The sequence below is a fragment of the Lissotriton helveticus genome, chromosome 8 (assembly GCF_964261635.1).
Source record: "Lissotriton helveticus chromosome 8, aLisHel1.1, whole genome shotgun sequence".
Classification (NCBI taxonomy): domain Eukaryota; kingdom Metazoa; phylum Chordata; class Amphibia; order Caudata; family Salamandridae; genus Lissotriton; species Lissotriton helveticus.
The window spans coordinates 1,038,323,970-1,038,345,833 of record NC_136069.1 but is presented as its reverse complement, the minus strand read 5'-3'; the positions used below and the strand labels follow the sequence as shown (position 1 = coordinate 1,038,345,833).

The 21,864-nt window shown below is 46.5% G+C and overlaps 1 protein-coding gene across 2 annotated transcripts in view; it reads left to right on the top strand.

The window, feature by feature from the left end:
* Positions 1-21,864, top strand: part of MAP3K15 (mitogen-activated protein kinase kinase kinase 15) — a 1,227,172-nt gene that overhangs the window by 1,022,084 nt on the left and 183,224 nt on the right. For both annotated transcript variants that reach the window (XM_078657886.1, XM_078657885.1), the window contains exon 20: positions 1,941-2,124. In XM_078657886.1, coding sequence (XP_078514012.1) covers positions 1,941-2,124 — 184 coding nt within the window. The remainder of the gene's footprint in view (positions 1-1,940; positions 2,125-21,864) is intronic.

The window sequence follows — 21,864 nt, the reverse complement described above, 5'->3', positions numbered from 1 at the left end:
TGTGCATGCGAAAGATGGTATACCTGAAACTAAACCAATGTCTGCTAAATGCATTATTTTCTTTTGAGGAAAAAGATGTATTATCAGCGGACTCCAGAATTAAAGCTCAAAATATGTTGGAGACTTTCAAGGACATTCGTGTGGTAGGAAGCATGACAAAAGATATCTAGCAAATTTCAGAAATAAGAAAAACATTTACAAGACTTATTTACCGATAACCCTGATCCCGCAGTTGATATAAGATGCTGATCACTCAAAAATCATTAAAATCCTGGTTGTGGTCTTAGTCTGTTGTTAATCATGTTGAATTGACCACAAATGCTGTCAGAGAAAATAGTCCAAAGACACAAGAGCCGCAGGGCTAGACATTGTGCACTAGCTACAGGGAGGCTAATGGGCGCTTATGTTTTGGGAACGCTGAATATTACATTAGCCTGTTCTGACTAAGGAATGCGCTTAATTTTCATTATTGTACGCCTGTAGAAATCTACCTAACCTATAGGCAAACACCATAGAATGAAAAATGACAGTTGAAAAGTTTAAAACAGGTAATTAGTTGACGTTCAGGTTTATTCTACTTCAGACACGTTTATCAACAGAAAACAGAAATTAGGTTTCCAATCTAGTGAATTGTAATTTAGCCTTAGAGCCCACCATAGCGGACTCTACCAGCTATTAGAACAATGGAATGTGGAGCACTCCATTGAAGACAATGGAGATTCGACTCCTGTTTCTACCATGCTCATTGATGCCACTTTCTTTTAACATATCCCACTTGCAAAGCGAGGTGAAATCGGAAAATAATCCATAAATGGAAAAAAAACGTGCAGTAAATAGCCCGTTAATTCTGGGGTGCTGAATGTTTACTCCCTATTTCAGACTCAAAACTCGTAATTGTCCAGTATTTTGATAATATGTTATTCTCACACCCGGTAATACTACGTTCTTTTCCTTTTCCATATCCCACTTACAAAAACAGATGGAATAAGAAAATAGTACAGAATAAAAAAATACAGTAAATAGCTAATTAAATCTGGGTCCTGAAATTATTCCCCACTCCAGATCCAAAATTCATAATTGCCCAGTATTGGGCTAATGGTAACGAAAGTACCAGATCTTGAAGTTGCTGTTGTATCTTTACAAGCAGCTTCTAATGAGACACTTTGTGCCCACTTGGCTGGCTATGCTGCTGGCTTCTAAGGTCACTGATTACAAGCTGAGGAGAGAAATGACGCATTGAGCATCTGGCCGGTAAAATCATAATGGATAGGTCTCCGGCACTGTCCGACCTCTTCAAAGCGCATGAGAGCTTATATTGACCCCCCCTTCCCTCTCCTGTCCTCCCCACCCTCTACTGCGCGCCTTGCTGCGCACTGCCCCTTACACACACAGTTACTACTTACAGCCACGGCCGGTGGTAGGTGTAACTGCAGGGCGGTGACGTAGGGAGAGGGAGGGGCAGGGTTGGGGTTGTAATGTATGGATTACGGACTTTAACAGGTAAGTAAACATATAAATAAATAAAACGAATTTCGTTGCGCGTACTGCATCGCATTTGGTGATGCAGTGCACACAACGAAATATATGCCGTAACTCGTAAATGGGCACAGGGTAAGGGAACAGTAAGAGGCATAACAGTGCATGGACTTCAGATTCCCCTTTACCAAGTGACACATATAAGTCCAACTTAGAATCTGCTTTTTTATAGGAAAAAAATGGATTTTATACTTTGAAATTTGAGTACAAAAAAGACCTGCCATGCGCTGGTGCATGTTTTTTCATCCTAAATTGTGTTAAATGATATGCTACGGTATTTTGTGCTATACTATAGTGTTGCTAATTTGCATTCCCTGCCATGCAGTCACCTGGTGGAGCATGCACATTTGCGCTGTATGGAATGCGTACCAGACCAAGAAGCATCTCTGTTTCTTTTTTCACAGGTGGGGATGTTTAAAATCCATCCTGAAATTCCAGAGTCGCTGTCGGGAGAAGCCAGGGCCTTTATTTTGCTCTGTTTTGAGCCAGACACTGTGAAACGCGCTACTGTTGCTGACCTGCTGAGGGAGCCCTTCCTGAAGCAAGTGATCAAGGGCAAAAAGAATAAAATCGCCTTCAAGCCTTCAGGTAAGGAAGGAGCACCAAGAAGGTGACCAAACGTGGAATTGACGAAGCCAAGTTTATCCAACTCCAAGGCAGGGTCGGGCCAGCCAGATCCGTGCCAGATTTTCAAAATAACTGCTGGCTATGTGAATGTCTACATTTACTATTCATGGGCACCAGGTTAGTGCCCTTTCATTCCTGGTGCTTTGCAGCAGTTTTAAGATCTTCCTGGGGTTTCTTGTTGTTCAAATGGGTGTAGTATCTGATATGTTCCCCTTGTCTTGATTGCTTGATTTTGCTTGCAAAAAAGTGTCACTCATGGTCGTTGAAATCTCACTCATATTTACAATGAAATTATGAAAATGTCACACATAGCAATCTGAAACCTTGGCACCTATGTACACAAATTTATCAAATGTGGAATTCTTAAAGTTCTTGATATACATTGGACACTGTGGGCCATATTTACAATGAAAGTGACTCAGTGCGAGCCGCAAGCCATTTGGCTGCGCCGCACTGAGTAACTTTCAAAGCACAGGGATGCAACATATTTACAATAGGTCACATTCCTGTGCTTCCTCCTGCGCTGACGCACAATCGGCTGCCATGCACCAGTGCAGGCACTCTTGCCCCCTGGTGCAAGGATGCCTTCTTCGTGTGGAGATTGTTTGTGTGCAGGAAGGGACACCTTCCTGCACAAAAACAATCAAGGTGATTTCCTCTTTCCATGCACGCTGTAGAATGCAGCACACATTGAAAGAGAAAACACTGATATCTGCAAAGATCTTGTTCGCGCTGTATAAAACTCTCAAAATAAATAAATAAAACAAGGATAAATGTAAAAATGCATCCTTGCTATGCCTCGCTACGCCAGGATACTCTCGAGTAGTTGTGCGCGATATAAAACTTCTATAACATAACATAACTCCTGGGGTGGGGCAGCATTCAGATGCATGTCTAGGTTTACGATTTCTCACAGCAACACCCATGTCACGCCCCTTACACGCAAAGTGTTGCATGAGAAGGGACGATATTTACAATAACATGTACAGCCACGCAGGGTGGCTTTATGTGTCCTTGTAAATATCGGGAAGCAGGTTGCACCCCTGGCGCATCACACAATGTGACGTACCAGGTGGCGCAAAAGACTTGTAAATAAGCCCCTCTAGGTTTAAAGAAAATGAAATTCCCTGCAATTTAGAACTAATGACTATGCCTGTAAATAATAATCCAGATGCCACATTTACATCAAAATCAAAAACCTCACAAGGATATTTGGCTTTCGTGGGTAATAGCATTTTGCCGCTGTTCTGCCCCTTGTTTCTTACTCAAAAAACAACTTTTCAGGCCCATTGGTGGCAACCTATAGCTCTCACCTTACCTTGCATTATGAAAGTTCTGGCTATGTGCAAAATCCACATGAGGTAGAGGCAGACTCTCTCACCCTTCATTCCTTTTGCAGTTATTTAATTCTCTAATAATTAAAAGCCCGAAGTTAATAAGGACAAGCCTATTAATCTGTATTTAAACCGGTTTGGGTTTATTATAAGCATCATATTGAATTTTCACTCCAAGAATCATTTCTGTTTCTGGAGCAAGACCAAGGTCAAGCTTTCTCCTCCATTCCTGTTTGGAGTCTGGTGTGCCAAGAAGAGGCTTATAATGAAATGTCTCAATTACTGTCAAATGCAGTTAGACGTGGAAAACATTTAGGAGAACATGATGACAAAGTTATGCATTTCTTTTTTGCTTTATTACTGTGATCAAGTGATGTTAATGTGTGAGTGCTAATAGAAAGTATTGTGCCCTAATGATGGGTTTCTATTAAGAAGATATTATATAATAAATAGTTTCTCTGCCACTAAATGCAATGTTTATATATGTGTTGTAAAGGTGCTAGCTTTAATATTACTCCTTGCTTTTCCTATTGCACTTTGTAGTGTACCAAAAATATCAGGTGTCACTATTATGCAATTTAATGCTGCTTCTTTTATCCCCCTCAGAAGTTGAACTTCCCTTCCCAGGATTCGACTCGTAACATCTCACTTACTGCATGCCAGCTCCAGGTGTTTATTTCACTGAGCCATACTCACAGAGCCCTATTCTAAGAAAACAGTGCGGTGAGGTGGGGGGGCTTGGAAGTGGGGATGTGGAAGTGACAAACGACGTAATAGGGAAAATAAATAAACAAGTAAAACCACTTACCTTGCGCTCGCCGCATCGGTGATGCAGCGAGCGCAAGGTAAGTGGTTTTAGTTATTTTATTTTCCCTATTCCATCCTTTGTCACTTACAACCTGCCCGCCCACCTCCCCCCGCTCCACAGCACTTACCTGCATGGGGCGCGACTGTGCATGGGTGACGATTTACAAAGTCTCCTTTATGGAAGACCTTGACCTTGAGAGCAAATCATTTACCGTGGAGCTCAAAGCTCCAAAATGTGTACCCTCTCTGTCAAAAATAAAACTTGGCCTAGTTGTTGATGGAGGTAATACCTGGTCCCCTTCTTTACGTATGGAGTCAGATATTTTGACATTTGATTAATTTAACTTCTAATCTAGGTTCTACGCCAATAGCTCCTCAATATGAATTTTACGAATCTCAATGTACACCAATTTCAACATATTATGCGGGCATTTGGGGCTATGCTAAAGCTACTAGCTTGCAGACCAGTGCTTTATATGGGACGGTTGTGTCCGGTAATGACTACCTGCACTTTTGTAGTTTGAGAAGGAGATTACCTGCACTTCTTAGCTGAAGTTCAATACTTTTAATTGGAGAGTACTTCCACTTCTCTGAAACAAGCACTTCTGCAGGCGGAGGGGACCTAATTTTGTCACTGTCTCCTCTCTCTAGATTTGAATAGTCCACATTTTTTTCTGCCCAGACGACCTGGGACTGAATTACATAAAAGATGTTGTGAGGCTTACCCCTCTTCTGGTATGGGTATTCATTTGAAATATTCCCAATGCTACTCTTAATCTTAACCAAAAAAAACATATGGGATGGACGATGAAAACAATCCACCTAGGAAGGAGGAGAATGATCTACTAGCAACAATGGCGCTAGAGATACAAAACGAGAGCATAGACAGTGACCGTCACCCTACTCTGGAGTGGTTTCAAACTCCCACGGAAGAAGTGTTTACTAATATAGCTCTGACTGTCTCTTCTGGGTCACCACTGGACCCCCTCCCACAGAGGATTTGGAAGGAATTCAAGTTGGAACACTTCCCCTTGTTAGGCCAAATCTGCTGCCAGTCACTGATTAATGGTGAGGTCCCAGAATGCTTGAAACAAGCAATAGTGACCCCATTACTCAAAAAACCAACATTTGATCCTCTCTGTCCGTCTAGCTATAGACCCATCTTTTTGTTACCCTACCCGGTAAAAATCCTTGAACGAATAGTCAGTAAATCCTTGTTCAAATATCTGGAGGATGATCATCTACTGGATGAACTGCAATTCGAATTCCGTCCTGAGCACGGAACTGAAACAGCCCTAGTGACTGTGTTTGATGATTTGAGAATGCGAGCGGACAACAGGCAACTGGTCGTATTAGTGCTGCTAGACATGTCAGCAGCATTTGATATGGTGTACCATGACATTCTGCTAAAAAGACTTAGAGATATCGGTGTCAAAGGTCAAGCATTACACTGGTTTCAGTCCTACCTATCAGACAGGACCCAGGCAGTGAGTATTCAACCTTTCTTAAAATAACAGAGGGAGTGGCCCAACTATCCAAGGGACAGGGTGCCAACACTGACAGTGTAAAGTGAAAATTCCCTTGGATCAATGTCAATCGCAACCACCATTATTCCTTTCCACTCAACCTTACATCCATACCAATGCCAAAATAGAAACCCCACTACAGTTATGAGTACAAACACATCAAGGTTGAAGCTCCCAATTATAAGAAAATATTCAAATTTATTTACGTAATCGATATAAAAAAATATTAAAAACACGATGATGGGAATAAATCACATTGACAATCCCAAAACAATTATAAAAATATTAAAACAATCACAAAAGAGACATTGTTAGGTGATTCATTACGATAACATCCTAAATTGTTAATTCTTTAGGATCTATCGACACCGTCAGGCTAGTATAAGCATTCCCAACACCATAGTCCCTCGAATGTAATCACAACAGTAGCGTCGACGCGTTTCGGTGTGCTGCCTGATATGCACCATCTTTATCAAGAACAGGGTAGTTGATTGTCTCTTTTTTTCTTACAACATTAAAAATTCATAATATCTCCAAGATTTCACTCCTAGGGCCAAATACTGCATAAGATCCTTAAATATGGCTGCAGTTGTCCTTCTAGACTGTATTCAATCCAAAGTGCAGCACATAAACAAAGCTTCCTCTGTCAGCTTCATCAAATAGTGTAGGTGTTTATCCTCTAACTACGAGCGTTCGCTTCAGTAGTCAACAACCCTGCTGTTTAATTCCAGCTCTCTTCCATTTTTACATGTATTCGATCTGCTTCAATATATATTTTTAGCGCATATGCGGTCCTCACTGTTCAGGTGTATCAATACTGCAGGACACTGCTGGCTGAAAACTCCCCACTGTGTTTCACGTTGTAGAAAACTGCCAAGGCTTCGGTTTCCAGTTACGGCAACCATATTGCGGGCAAAAGTGGGCGTAACGTCCAATCCCGGGTTGCATAGAAAAAACGGAAGAGAGCTGGAATTAAAGCACAGGGTTGTTGACGACTGAAGCGAACGCTCATAGTTGTTTCTTTCCCGCCCTTAATGTGGTGTATGTTTCATCTTAGGATGGATGATTAACTACGCCATATAACAACAAAGTACTCTCTCAGCGCCAGGATACCCTTTGGGTGACAGTGCGCTTTACAAATTCAGTTTACATTACATTACATTACTCCTAATTGTGATATTGTTATAGACTGACCCAATTGTACTAGGAGCCTGCAGATCCTTGGTTACATTATTTATAAAGTGGAATGGAGGCCCTTGGAATGTCGTCCTTATTTCTGGATCTTTTTAATATTAAAAACCAGAAATAAACAAGCCTTTTCCAGACAATATATGTTTATCCAGAGATCTTACAGAATGAACTAAACCTTTTAATGCGGCAATATGCCATTAGGATACTGTTAGAAATGGGGATCTCTAGTTGGCAGTGGCCGGCGCCGGGATCCAAATAGGGATCCTTCTTCCTAAGTCAAAGTAAGGGGGCTGCACCCTTTGATAACCACTACTCAACCCTGTGGTAATGTAGCACGAGCAGACAGGCCTATCTCAGAGGCAGTGTGTGAAGCATTTATGACCATACACAATAACACAGGAAAGACGCTAAAAACGGACACCTCAAGTAGTTATAGAAAAATAGTTATCTTTACATAGACTGAACACAAGGCTAAACGCGCTCAAGGAACCACAATGCATGTAATTACAGATTGACTTCAAAAGCAATAAAGGTACTCAAAAAAAGGGGTGTGGGATGAACTTAGTTCGAGGCCGGGGTCCACACGACCCGGTGATGCACAATGTACCTGAGATTTAAAGGGGCACGGCAAGCAGCCTCACCAGGAAGCCGCAGTGATGACAGGCAGACTCGCAGTCGCCACAGCTCCCAGCTGTAGCGGTACGCGTCGTGCGCTCACGATAATCCTGGGACGGGGCATAAAGGAGGGCACCCAGCGGCACACACAGGTGATAACAAGATCCTCGAAGTGGTGACTGGCGCGGGCACTCAGCGGCACATCTCCTCAGCTGCAGCGGCCCACAATAGCGATAGCGATGATTCTCGTAGGACGGCAAATGCGGGCACTCAGTGGCACAGCTCCTCAGCTGCTGCGGCCCTCAATAGCGCTAGCGATGATTTTCGTAGGACGGCAAATGTGGGCACTCAGTGGCACAGCTCCTCAGCTGCAGCGGCCCTCAATAGCGATAGCTATGATTCTCGTAGGACGGCAAATGCAGGCACTCAGCGGCACAGCTTCTCAGCTGCAGCGGCCCACAATAGCGATAGCGATGATTCTCGTAGTACGGCAAATGCAGGCTCTCAGCGGCACAGCTCCTCAGCTGCAGCAGCCCACAATAGCGATAACGATGACTTTGGTACACAGGCAAATGCGGGATCTCAGCGGCAACAACTCCTCAGCTGCGGCGGCCCACATTAGCGATAACGATGACTTTCAGTCCGCGTTCCCCGCAGTAGAACCAGAGGCTCTGGTATTCTCAACAGAGGCTCACCTGCAAGTAGAATCCCCCTCAAATAGGTATCCGAGCGGCTGATGGGTGAAGTGTAATGTCCCTGAGAATTCAGCAGGAGGCAAGCTCAAATCAGGCACTTGGGTAGTTGCTTCAGGAAGATGGATGAAAATTTCAAAGTCCTTTCCCTCTTGTTACAAGGGCATAGGTTCGTCTTGACATCCAGAAGTAACACACCGTGTAGGGGTTTTAACACAGATCATTATACCCCAAAAGTCTTTGTTCTCAAAAAGTCACAAATCACTGAACCCAGCCAGAACCAGTTTGGTGTCGTCCTGGTGCACTTTGTTTACGAGGCTGCATCCTGCCTTTCAGGAACACAGTGGGAGTGGGACCAATCATTCACCTTTCCAGGCACAGACCTGCTCAGATCAAAGGGTCACCCCTCCCCATACTCCAACTGCAGATCTCTCCATTCAATCCAGGTCGGGCTCAGTCTGCCCTGTCCCTCCAAAACCAGACAGCCAATTCACATAACAGCAGAGCACACTGGTAGGCTTAGGCAAGAAAATATCCACTTTCTAAAAGTGGTATTTTCAGCCACAGAATATAAAAATAAGCTTGACTACCAGATGCACTTTAATATGATGAGCTCAGGCATACTAAATTCGGCTTTCCTATCATGTTCCTTGGGTCAATTAGGATTATATAATGTAATACAGTCAATTTACAATAGGGAGCATTCACGCTGTGGCACGGAATGGCAGTGGCACAGCGCCCAGAGCATCTAACACCAGCAAACACAGAGGAGACAAATGCGAAAAATGGAAGGGAGATCCATGCCAATGGTGCCAGGTCCAACACGCGTCCCCTCCAGCTGAAATGTGGGGAGAACTACCTACCCAATTGGGAGTTCTCAGCACTAAGGTGGAAAAATCTGCATAGACCATCAGCATTGGCATGTTCTGTACCAGGGCAGCGTTCCACTGTAAAGTCCATACCCTGTAGGGAAATGGACCACCTCAACAACTTTGGATTCTCTCCCCTCATCTGCATAAACCATCTGAGGGGCCTGTGGTCTGTCTGAACCCAGAATTGAGTCCCAAACAGGTATGGTCTCAGCTTCTTCAGTGCCCAGACCACAGCAAATGCCTCACGCTCAATTGCACACCACCTCTGTTCCCGTGGAAGTAACCTCCTACTAATGAAGGCTACAGGTTGGTCTAGGCCCTCCTTATTGATCTGTGACAGAACGGCCCACACACCATGCTCAGAAGCGTCTGTCTGGACAAAGAATTATTTGAAAAGTTGAGCGCCTGAAGTACAGGTGCTGTGCACATGGCAGTCTTCAGGGCATCAAAAGCTTTCTGACAGGTGTCAGTCCAGTTCACAATCTTTGGCTGCTTCTTAGAAGACAGCTCAGTCAAAGGTGCTCAGTCAAAGGTGCAACAATGTTGCCATACCCCTTGACAAACTTCCTGTACTAACCTGTGAGTCCTAAAAAGGCTCTCACCTGTCTGGGTCCTTGGGAGCTCCCAAGCCAGGATGGTTTCAATCTTGGGCTGTAGAGGCGTCACCTGGTGTCCCAAGTATACCACAGTACCCTTCCCAATCTGGCACTTACTTGCCTTGATTGTGAGGCCTGCCTTCCGCAGTGCCATCAACACTTCCCAGATGTGGCGCAGGTGGTCCTCCCATGAGTAACTAAACACTGCAATGTCATTCAGGTAAGTGGCACTGAAATCTTCCAGCCCAACCAACACCCTGTTGACCAACTGCTGAAAGGTGGCAGGGACATTCTTCATCCCAAAGGGCATCACCCGGAACTGGTTGTGCCCATCTGGTGTGGAGAATACTGACCTGTCTTTTGCAGTATCAGTCAAGGCGATCTGCCAATACCCAGACATCAAATCAAACGTGCTGAGGTACCGGGCAGCCCCTAGCCGATCTATGAGCTCATCAACTCTAGGGATGGGGTGCGCGTCAGTCTTCGTGACTGAATTGAGACCTCGGTAGTCCACGCAGAACCGAAGTTCTGGGGTGGCACCAGGCGCAGCAGCTTTTGGTACCGGGACCACGGGGCTGGACCAAGGGCTGCTAGAGGACTCAATCACCCCTAAACCTAACATTTTAGAAACTTCCTCCTTAATGCAGGCCCTGACCTGGTCAGTCACTCGCTAAGCCTTGTGCTTAACAGGAGGACTGTTATTAGTGTCCACGTCATAGACGCACCAATCAGTGACATTAGGCACCAGGTAGAGCAGATCCCTGAATTGCCCCAACAGTTGGTGACAATCGCTCTGCTGCTCAGGGGTCAGTGTGGTGGAGAGGACCACATCCACCACTGACCCATCTTGTTCCTCTGCACACAGGAGGTCAGGAAGAGGCTCACTCTCCTCTTCTATTCCAGCATCTGTGGCCATAAGCATGCCCACTTCGGAGCTCTCAAAGTGGGGCTTCAGGCGGTTAACATGCAGGACCCACAAGGGGTTCCTGGGAGATCGCATGCCCACCATGTAGGTAACCGGACTCTTGCGCTCCACCACCTCAAAGGGGCCGATCCACTTATCCTGGAGAACACAGGGCTCCACTGGGGCCATGACCCAAACCTTTTGACAAGGCTGAAACTCAATCACAGTGGCATTCTGATCGTGCCAAGGTTTCATCTCTACCTGGCTGGCTTCCAGATTTAGTAAACAATGGTACAGAAGATGTCCGCGCCACATCACTCAACGCATTGCTACTTTGTCCCTAAGGTTTCAACCGCTGATAAGTGCAGATAAATATGTGAACAAAACCTTTTTCATTTCATCATCGCCTGAAACAATTTATTGTATCAACACTTACATGACTCCCTTCATAAGTGTTTTATGTATATTACTTCATTCTTATTTAAAGCATAAGCATACTAAATCATATACAATTCAAATTTGTTCATTTATACATTTGTCAACAAAGCATAACATAAATTAATACAGAGCCCAATGCATTTCGGGTTGTGTGACCCTTCCTCAGGGACTTATGTTTCTTATGTTCTGTTTGTGATTATCATTAAAGTTTCTTCAAGACTGACAGCTGGAACAGCAAAAATGCAAAAAATTCAATATTTTATAAATAACATTTTCCAAAAGTACCATCTCTGATGCGTAAAAAATACAAGTGATACTGTATTTGTGCTTGCTGCCACTATCAACAGAAAACGCGAACAATATGAAACTGAATAAAATGCTCCATCACCCAAATTAAAACTTGAAGTATGAAAAACAGATTCCAGTGAAACTGATGCTGATCAAATAGCATGTTGCACCCAATAACTGGAGTATAAACAAATGGTATAAAATTAGCTCATGTAAATATGCCAACTGATAAAAATCAAAATGTGGACTATCATGCAATCGAAAGGTGGAAACCGGTGTCAAAAGATCTGAAAATGTAGCAGAATCATACCTTGTCAGACCAAAGGAACCGATACAACCAAGGGTGTCTGAAATCTGACAGTTACAAATCTGTAAATATAAATCGCTGTTGATCACCAAGTTTTCAAACACGAATCTTCCCAATAAAAACCGGTAAACATATGTGGTAACACCCAGTTACCTGTTGCTCTAAGGGTGTCCCAAACTTTGCGAGTCAGACAGAAATGTAATAACAAACGAAATCTGTAATACGAAGATTTTTTATCCGGCAGGGACAAAAAAACGGTAAAACCAACTGCTTTCAATATAGACAACCGCTATCTGAAAGCTTACCCCAATGTCCAAACTGCTTTGAGTGTAGCAGTGTTGCCGATATCGTGACGGAACCGTCTGCAGAAGAAAAAAATATTCTGTAGGAAATCTAATATTTTAAACCTACACAGTCCAAGATAGTTACCCTCAGACATCAAGCGCTTACCAGAGTGTTGCAGATTAGAAAGAAACACCATCAATGGTCACTGAGCCTCCGCGATCTCACGTCTGAGAACGCCGAAATTTAACGCGTGTATATCGTCACCCTACGTCTCATGTTGATGATGTAAGGCAGGAAAAAAGGAGATACAAAACGTTTGTATGAAGTTTATTCGCCTGAATGTGCTTACGAGTCAGATAACCCAGTGAAACAAAATCACAAAAAACTCAAATTGAGTTCCCAAAGTATACCGCGACCGAAATGTAAACTTCGATGAAAGTTCTGATTTTTAAGAGTGAGTAAAAAAGCTATGTTAACCTGCTGACCCAAAAATACCCCATCACACTATGTGTCAACAAGAAAAGTGTTGTGAGTGATGAAGAAAGTGATAAAGAAAGTGATAGTGAGTGTAAGTGCAAACTTACACATGTTTTCCAACTCTGAAAACAAATATGGTCATAAACATGAAGGTAAAAATGTCACATCTAGACATGATCGAGTGTCACAATGTTACTGATGTCCCCCTATGCCTTTTCTGATTACAAAAAGCAAAGTGTTTCGTAATGATCATTCAACCCTTTGGGAATGGTGGTATTCAAGAATTTTATCCAAAAGGTTTCCCTCTGCGCCATCCTTGTCATGATGTCTGTGCTAGCAGTATGTGTGATTTGCTCTAGAATAGTAAATCTTAGCTGAGGTATGTTATCTTTTGCGTTAATCCAATGTGTGGCTAAGCTTGAGTGCTGATTAAGATTGCGTATCCTCTTTTGTGGTCGATGATGCAAGCTTTTATTTTCCGTGCTGTCCTCTCTACGTAAACAGGTCAGCATGGGCAACCTATCGCATATATAACGCATTCTGTATTGCAATCTGAATTATGTTTCAATTTGATGGGTTTTCCTGTATGTGGATGATGAAAGATGTTCCCAAGAATGCCGTTGCCACATTGCCCACAGTTAAGGCATTTCTTCATGCCTTTGAATGATTGGGTCATCTCTATCCGTCTTGGTTTTAAAAGTTCTCTGAAGTTTCTACAGCGTGTGTGCGCGAAAAGTGGTTTGCCAGGGAATACATTGTGGAAATTAGGTTCCTGTTCTATTATTTCCCATCTTTTCTTGATGATGTTCTTGATTTTGGCAGCTTCCACTGAGTGTTTAAGTACAAATACTTCACGTTTGTTTGTGATCCTTGGTTGATAGTTTAGTAAATATTCCCTGTGTTTAGTGTGTACTAGTGTTAGAATTGCGGGTCTCTAGTTGGCACAGGTAGGTACTTGGGACAAATAGGGACCCTCTCCTCTAGTAAGGATAAGGGGATTACACTCCTAAAATAACCCCTGCTCATCCTCTTGGTAGCTTGGCACAAGCAGCAAGACTTTATCTCAGAGGCGTTGTAAGTTAAGCATTTGTGACCACACACAGTAACCCAGTGACAACACTAAAAATGGACACCACACAAGGTTATCTATCAAAAATAAGTATTCTTTTATGTGGAGTTACCACAAGACCAATAAACGACAGATATAATCCACAGTATTATTAGATTTCAAGAGTTCTGGTTAAAAGGCTTAAATCAAGGTTCTGTGTGAGTCGGTAGCCTGGTCCGGCTACAGCGTTGTTGAAATAACACAGAGTCTAGTAAATCCATCGGACCGCGTCAGTACGGGCCCACTCAAATGTCGACAGACTCAGTCACAGTATCTTTTACTTGAGGCGGCTGGCACGGATGTGCGAACCGGTTCCGGTGTTCGTCGCGGTGCAGAAAGGAAGCGTTGCAGGACGCGTTGTCCCTCGATGCGAATGTTAAAACCCACTTTACCAAAAGATGTATTTATCATTTTGAGTCCAGGCATACTAAACTCAAACTTCTACCATGTTCTCTGAGTCAGTTGGGATTATAAAATGTAATATTTCTAACAGCCCATTCTGGCCTATGGAGAACAGGTAGCCTTGCAATAGTGAAAAACGAAAATGGTTGTAAATCACTATTAGGACATGCTACACACATCAGGGCTTGTCCTACCTTATACTCAGAATGCACCCTGCCCTTGGGCCTCCCATAGGGGTGACTAATATGAAGACAAGGCAAAGTTTAGGGACCGGCAAGTGGGTACACTTGCCCAGACAGCATGACAGTACCAGACTGCAGGCTCTGCAATGGCAGACCTTAGACACATTTTACAAGGCCGTTTCTGTGGGTGGCACAACCAGTGCTGCAAGCCCATTAGCAGCATTTGGATTTGCACCCCCTGGGCACACTCAGTGCACTGTATAAGGATCTGACAAGTAAACCAAATAAGCAATCATGGAATAACCAATTAATACATTCATTTACAGTGGGGAGAGCATATGCACTTTAGCACTGATCAGCATTGGGAAAGTGCCCAGAGTCATAAAATAGCCAACAGCAGGTCAGAAAAAATATAGGAGGAAGGCCAAAAGTTCAGGGATAACCCTGCAAAAAGGGCCAAGTCCAACAACTAGCAATTTTGCATATTCCTATATTTCGGACAGATATCCGCGTTGGCGATATCTTTCTGCTTGGTTTTGAATCAACGCGTCCGATTCCTCAGGGTTAGAAACAATTCTTTTGGCCCTAATAAACGGAGAGACTGGGAGGTGTCTCTTTAGTGAAAAAGGATGGAAGCTGGAAAAATGTAAGGCATTGTTCTTGTCTGTGGGTTTTCTGTATACTGAAGTTTCCAAACCCGTCTCTGTATACCTGATCTCTATATTCAAAAACTGGATTTTGTATGCATTATTGTTGTGGGTAGATTGTATACGTGGATTACACTTATTGAGTTGAAGAATATTATTTTCAAGCTTTGTTTTATTTCCTTGCCAAATGATCAAAATATCATCAATGTATCTCATATAGATGACAAACTGATGTTTCCAGTGCTCTTTGTTTAAGATGTATTTATCTTCAAATGCTGCCATATAAGTGTTAGCGTGCGAGGGAGCCCCAGGAAAGCCCAATGTGGCAACGTCATTGTTGGGAACATCTTTCATCTCCACATACAGGAAAACCCATCAAACTGAAACATAATTCAGATTGCAATACAGAATGCGTTACATATGCGATACGTTGCCCATGCAGACTCGTTTACGTAGGGAGGATAGCACGGAAAATAACAACTTGCATCATCGAGCACAAAAGCAGGATATGCAATCTTAATCAGCACTCAAGCTTAGCCACACATTAGATTGACGCAAAACATAACATACCTCAGCTAAGATTTACTATTCTAGAGCAAATCACACATACTGGTAGCACAGACAGCATGACAAGGTTGGCGCAGAGGGAAACCTTTTGGATAAAATTCTTGAATACCATCATTCCCAAAGGGTTGAATGATCATTACGAAACGCTTTTCTTTTTGTAATCATAAAAGGCATAGGGGGACATCAGTAACATTGTGATACTCGATCATGTCTAGTTTTGACATTTTTACCTTCATGTTCATGACGATATTTGTTTTCAGAGTTGGAAAACATGTGTAAGTTTGCACTTGCGCCCACTATCACTTTCTTTATCACTTTCTTCAATACACCGTAGGTATACATCACCAGGCAGTTTGGGATTCAGTCACAGCATGTCAGCAAGAGTGGACTCTGTCCAAATTGGCCCAGGCCTCCAGAATCAGCCTGGTTGGGAGAGAGGGGAGGGCAATCTGGAGCATCCTCCCGCAGCCGTCGCCTCGTGGACAGACTTTTTCTGCCTTTTTAGGTAGTCCTCTGCTTGTTGGGGGGAGCCGAAGAAGTAGTGCTTTACATTATGCATAATCTTGAGTTTGGCCGGGTTTAACATTGCGTAGGGGATTTCCAGCTTCTGTAACTTTTTCTTCACGTCAGTGAACTTGCGGCGAGCTTCCTGCACAGTGGTGGTAAAGTCAGGGTAAAAGGACAGTGAAGTGTTCTCGTATGGGACCTTTTGTTTCTCTCTGGCCAGGCGAAGAACTGTGTCCCTGTCATGATGGTTGAGGAATCTAGCTATAATAGGACGTGGTGTGGCCCCAGGGGGGGGGGGGGGCAGGTGGCAAGGGATCGATGCGCTCTCTCCACTATGAAATGGGCGGAGAAGGAGTCCCTGCCAAACAGGTCGACCATGAGTTTTTCAATGAAGACCTCCAAGCGCCCAGTGGTGGTCGACTCCGCAAGGCCCAAAATGCGAAAGTTGTTTCTTCGAGACCTGGCTTCGAGGTCCTCATTTTTATCCGCAATGATTTTAAGTAGTCTGTCCATCTGGGTGAGCTGACGGCCAGCACTGGTGGAGGTGTCCTCGAGATTGGAAATACGACTCTCCGTCTCTTTCAAACGAGTGTCATGTTGGTCCATTTTTGCTACCACCGAATCCATACGAGAGTTAAGTGCGTCAATTTTGGAATCAATGGAGGTTAGGCTGTTTTTCATGCCAAGGAGAAGAGACCTCCAGTCTTCATCGTCTGGGGCTGTGGGGCCAGGAGCCGACTGCTCCGCTGGTTGAGTGTCAGTGGTCTTCCGGGTTTCATTCGGCAATTTGGACTGTCTGGCATCGCTTTGCCCCATCGTTACGGGCAAGGAGGGGGGGGGTTGCCCCGCGACCCTGGCAACAGCAAGGATAAGGCAAGGAGATTATGATGCTCACAGGGTAGAGTGTGCCAGCTAGGGGGAACCCCCCTCCAGTGTATGTATGGCCCAGGCGTGCGCAATCCGTTAAATCGGGATGAAGTGGCGTGATGGGCCTGGCGTTGCAGGTGCCAGTCTCTGAGGCGCAGTCAGGACCCGGGGAGAGGCCTGCGGGTCAACTAGGCTGTCCACAGTGTGTTAGTTCTGGCCACTAAGTTCTCCCAGCTGCGCAGCAATATTGGGCGTCTTGGAAAGGTGGGCGCTCAGTCCAGCGCTGATTCAGAGCTTAAAGCCAGAGGGTCGGCGACGCTGAGTGCCAGAATCAGGCGATATGGCTCCCAGGGGGTCCCAGACGCATCTGGCAAACAGCGCGGTGCGCAAACAGGGCCAAGTGCGGGAGTGTCATGAATGGAGGCATCCCAGGGGGTGGAAGGAGGGTGCGTGCCTCGAGGCAGCCAGTATGAGGGCAGTGGGTGGCCACATGTGGCAACGGGAGAGGCCGCCTAGCCAGTGTCGGTCCGTGCGACGGCTCCTAGTGCAGCTCCGGCCCCTCTCCCAGCGTGGCCCAAGTATGGCGAATAAAGGTCCGAGTGTGGGAGGGGGAGTAGCCTCGGCCCCTCACATCCCTCGTGTTAGGGACAGGCGATGTGTGCAGATGAGCGCTATCTCCAGAGCAGCAGCAAGCGAGTAACGGTCGCGGTAGCCTGCGGAGAGAGGTCACAGAGGCCCGGTGGGGCAGCCCGTATTGCGGCCCGGGGTAGGCCCAGAGCAAGTCACGATCCTCGCCGGGGCCTCCGTCAGAAGGGGTGAGGAGCCAAGGAAGTGTCAGCAGTCTCCTCACCTCTATTGTCAGTAGTGGCACACTCCCAGGCAGCAGGTAGGCGGTCTGGTAATCTCGCGTTCCTGCAGGGCGGTCCGTTCATGTGGTGGGGCACCCGAGGGGAAGGCCCGAGATCCCCGGTCTATAGTGGCAGGTGCAGCCGGGTCATGCCTCCATGCGAGGCGCAGCAGGGACCGCTGGGCAGTGCAGGCGACCACAACGCAGCAGGTGGCTCTGTTAAGGCGGCAAGCCTGGTATCGGAGGACTCCTCTCGAGCTCACGGATCGATCGGTGCTGGTTGCGGGCTGTTTTGAGCACTCAGGATGCATGAAGGATCGATTGAAGGCTCAGATGGGCGAGAGCCTCACTAAGGCGCGGCCATCTTGGTTCAGCGCCACCTAGCGCCCCCCGGCTCTGTATTAATTTATGTTATGCTTTGTTGACAAATGTATAAATGAACAAATTTGAATTGCATATGTTTTAGTATGCTTATGCTTTGAATCAGAATGAAGTAAGATACACAAAACACTTATGAAGGGAGTCATGTAAGTGTTGATACAATAAATTGTTTCGGACTATGATGAAATGAAAAGGTTTTTGTTCACATATTTATCTGCACTTATCAGCGGTTGAAACCTTAGGGACAACATAGCAATGGGTTGAGTGATTGGCGCGGACTTCTTCCGTACCATTTTTTACTATTACAGAACAGGTCTTTAGGCTGGACCACAAGCACTCAACAGCACACATTGAAACTAGCATTTAAATTAAATTACATTTTCGGATTAAAAATAGTTGAAAAGGAGTGCGGGTTGGTACACCCATATTCGTGGCTTCCAGATTTGCCTCAGAAAGTTTTCTGAAATGCCGAGTCTGGTTCCTGAAGGCCAGCATGTAACTAAAGACATCCTGGGGAGGTTTCCTGGGATTTTGCTCCCAGCCTTCCTTGACCAGACTCAAAGGTCCTCTCATCGGGTGACCATGGAGCATTTCAAAGGGACTGAACCCTAAGGACTTCTGTGGCACCTCACAGTAAGCAAACAGTAGGCAGGGGAAGAGGACGTCCCACTTACGCCTGATGGGCTTCTCTAGACCTATAATCATGCCCATAAGGGTCCGGTTGAATCTCCCAACCATCCCATTACCTTGGGGGTGGTAAGGAGTCGTAAACTTATAAGTTACCTGTTGGACTTGGCCCTTATGGCAGGTTCACCCCTAAACTTTTTGCTTGTAATGGTGACCTGGTGATGGTGATTTTTGGGTTCTGCGCACTTTCACTGTGTCCCAGTGGAAAGTGCGTGCGCACTTTGAGTGCATGTGGTGAGATAGGCCTGCCCTCCCATAGGAATGCATGGGGAATGGATGTGTCCCTGGTAGTTCCTGATGCGTGGGGTGTACAGGCTCGAGTCTGGTATGTGTGGACTTGTGTGATTGAATGCTGCAAAATGGTGTATGCGGCATGTATGTGTCTAGTGGGGAAGTGCCACTTCTAGACATGGCTGTGTGTGTGCAGCGAGGGTGCTGGAGCGTGATTGGATGGAGCTGGCTGGCATGCCAGGCTCCAGGAAGGCTGGATAGGTCTGCCCGGTGGTGAGTGGGAGATTAGCATGCTGATGGCTGGGGAGGAGTGTACCTGTGTCCTGAATGAGGCTGGGTTTTCCCCAGACAATGCTGGCTCGGCCGTCCTGCGGTGCGTCTAACGACCCTAGCCCTGCCAGTGAATAGAGTGTGCTGATGAGCACATCAAGGGTGCTCCAAAACCAGCTGCGACTGGTTTCCCCCCACCCTGTACCTACAGACAAAGGATTACCTGTATAAGAAGGGGCTGTGTCCCCTTACAGTTTGTTCTGTTCCAGGATCCTGCCTGAGGGGGGCTGTTGCTGTGCTGGGTGCCAGGAGGACCGCCACTTGGACTGTCTCCCTGCCTGGAGACCCAGTGAGCTGCCTAGAAGGACTTTTGCTGGGCTTGATTTGGGCCTCTAGCGCTTGGGAGCGCTTCCTTTTGCCCTAGCGCTGAGAGCGCCTTACTTTTACCCCTAGCGCCTGGGAGCGCTTCATTGCAGTTATAGCGCTTGGGAGCGCTGTATTCCTCTCGAAGCGCCGGGTAGCGCTTTATTTTTCCCTACAGCGCATGGGAGCGCTTTAATTGCTGCTAGCGCCTGAGAGCGCTTTGTTACCTGTGAGCGCCCGGGGACGTTTTATCTTTTAAAGCCGGTGCCCACCCGGCATTGCCCCCGCGGGATTGCTGCCTCGAGGGTGTCCACCCCTCCTTAGGCCGAAGCGCTGCCTGCGAGTGCTGGGGGGAGGGCCGCCGCGCTGCCCACGGCGACCCGGAAGTCCCGCCCCCGTAAACCGGAAGCGGACGGGAGCCCACCCCGTGCTCTGGAGTAGCAGGAAGAAGCACCCAGACGCCAGCGCCGGCTCCAGCAGGGCTCCCCTGAGAAGGGGGAGAGCCCCGCCGAGGCGCCTGGCGAGCAGAGCTGGAAGTAAAGAAGTCCGCCCGCACTGCAGCCAGAGGCCACCGCCGCCGGCAGAGTCCAGCGAGGAAGAGCAGTCCCGGTGAGTGAGGCGACTTGGGCGGGGGCCTCGCAGTATCAGGGTAGGGGGGCCCCGGCAGACAGCGGGCCGCTCCCCCTAACCCCAGGCGGCAGCTTCTTGGTTCACTAAGCCCACGAGGGCTACAGGGGCATTTCCGTTGGTTGTGAGCCCAGAGAGGATCTCCCAGCATCCCGGGGGCATTCAGTCCTGTTTAGCCCACGAAGGGCTCCGGGGGCTCATGTGGTGTTCAGCGCCGAGGCTCCAGGCGGCATTGTTGTGCCACGAGTTCCCCGAGAGGGACTCCACCGCCCCCCCCCCTCTTACTTAGAAGAGTCCGGAGGGGACTCCAACGCCACAGTTGTTTTTCAGAGCCACAGAGGCTCTAGGGGGCATCCCCTTGTTTTGTTTAGAGCCCAAGGAGGCTCAAGGGGCACATCTTCATTTAAGAGCCCAGAGAGGCTCAGGCGATCTTGCTGGGTGTAGAGCCACGAGGGCTCTAGGGGCATTCGTTTATTTTGAGCCTGAGAGGCTCCTGAGGGGCCAGGTGACAGTCAAGCCCAGAGCCTGCAAAGGCTCCAACGTTGGTCCCCATTGTCCTTACAGCTGCCCAGCACTTTGTGGGTAGCTGCCACGTTTAGGACCCTGACTTTGGACACAGGGCGTCCTAGCCCTAGAGAGGCCAGTTGGCCTAGGGACAGTCACAGGTGGTGACTTATGTGAGTTTGGCGCGATTGTTCTTTTGCTGCACCTCTGAATGTGTTTTTATGCGTCATGTGCCTTGTTCTTACACCTCTGAATGTATTGTTGATGCATCATGTGTTTTCCTTCCTTACACCGCTGAATGTATGTTTATGCATCATGTGTTATGAGCTTACACCCCTACTGGTATTGTGATACTTAGGTGGTTGTTTTTCTTCCTAGTACAGGTGGTGCTAGTGAGGTCCTGGTTACCAGTGATTACTGGTTGTGTGCTATTTTGTGCTAAAGTAAATTTACATTCTATGTTCTAAGTGCTATTTCTAAAAGTGTTACTTCTAAAAGTGCTGATTCCTGACAGTGGTCCAGGTGGCCCTGTCTTGTACATATCCCCTGTAAATTCTGCCCGTGCCTCTGGCACATTGTAAAGTGTGTGTTTTTATCTAATGTGTTTTGGTGTAATACAAAGGCTATTTTTATATAACCTTGTGTGGAGTTTCCTTTGTGGTGGGCCTTTGGGTGTTGTTGCTGGGGTGCGTGCGCAAATACTTAACTCACATCGCCTCCAAGTTTAGCCTTGCTGCTCGCGCCACGTTACCTAGAGGGTGAGCAGGGGTTATCTTGGCGTGTAACTCCCTTGCCCTGACTTAGGAGTGGTGGTCTCTGACTGACTTTGGCGAAAGCCCTGGCCAGCCAGGGATCCCATTTCTAACATTACCCCACACTCCTCCCACAGGGAATTCATGTATTTGGAAACCAAGTTAGTACCCCTATCAGACACCACCTCTCTGGGGAACCCCACAGGGGAGAACATCCCCATCAGTGCACGTCCCACCATGGGGCCGTCACTGTCCTGAGTGGGATGGCTTCAGGGTACTGGGTAGCATGGTCCACCAAGACCAGGATGAACCTGTTGCCCATGGCTGTCTTGGGGTCCAGAGGCCCCACGATATCAATGCCCACTCACTGGAATGGGGTACTGACAACATGAAAGGGCTGGAGTGGGGCCTTGATCTTCCCCCACTC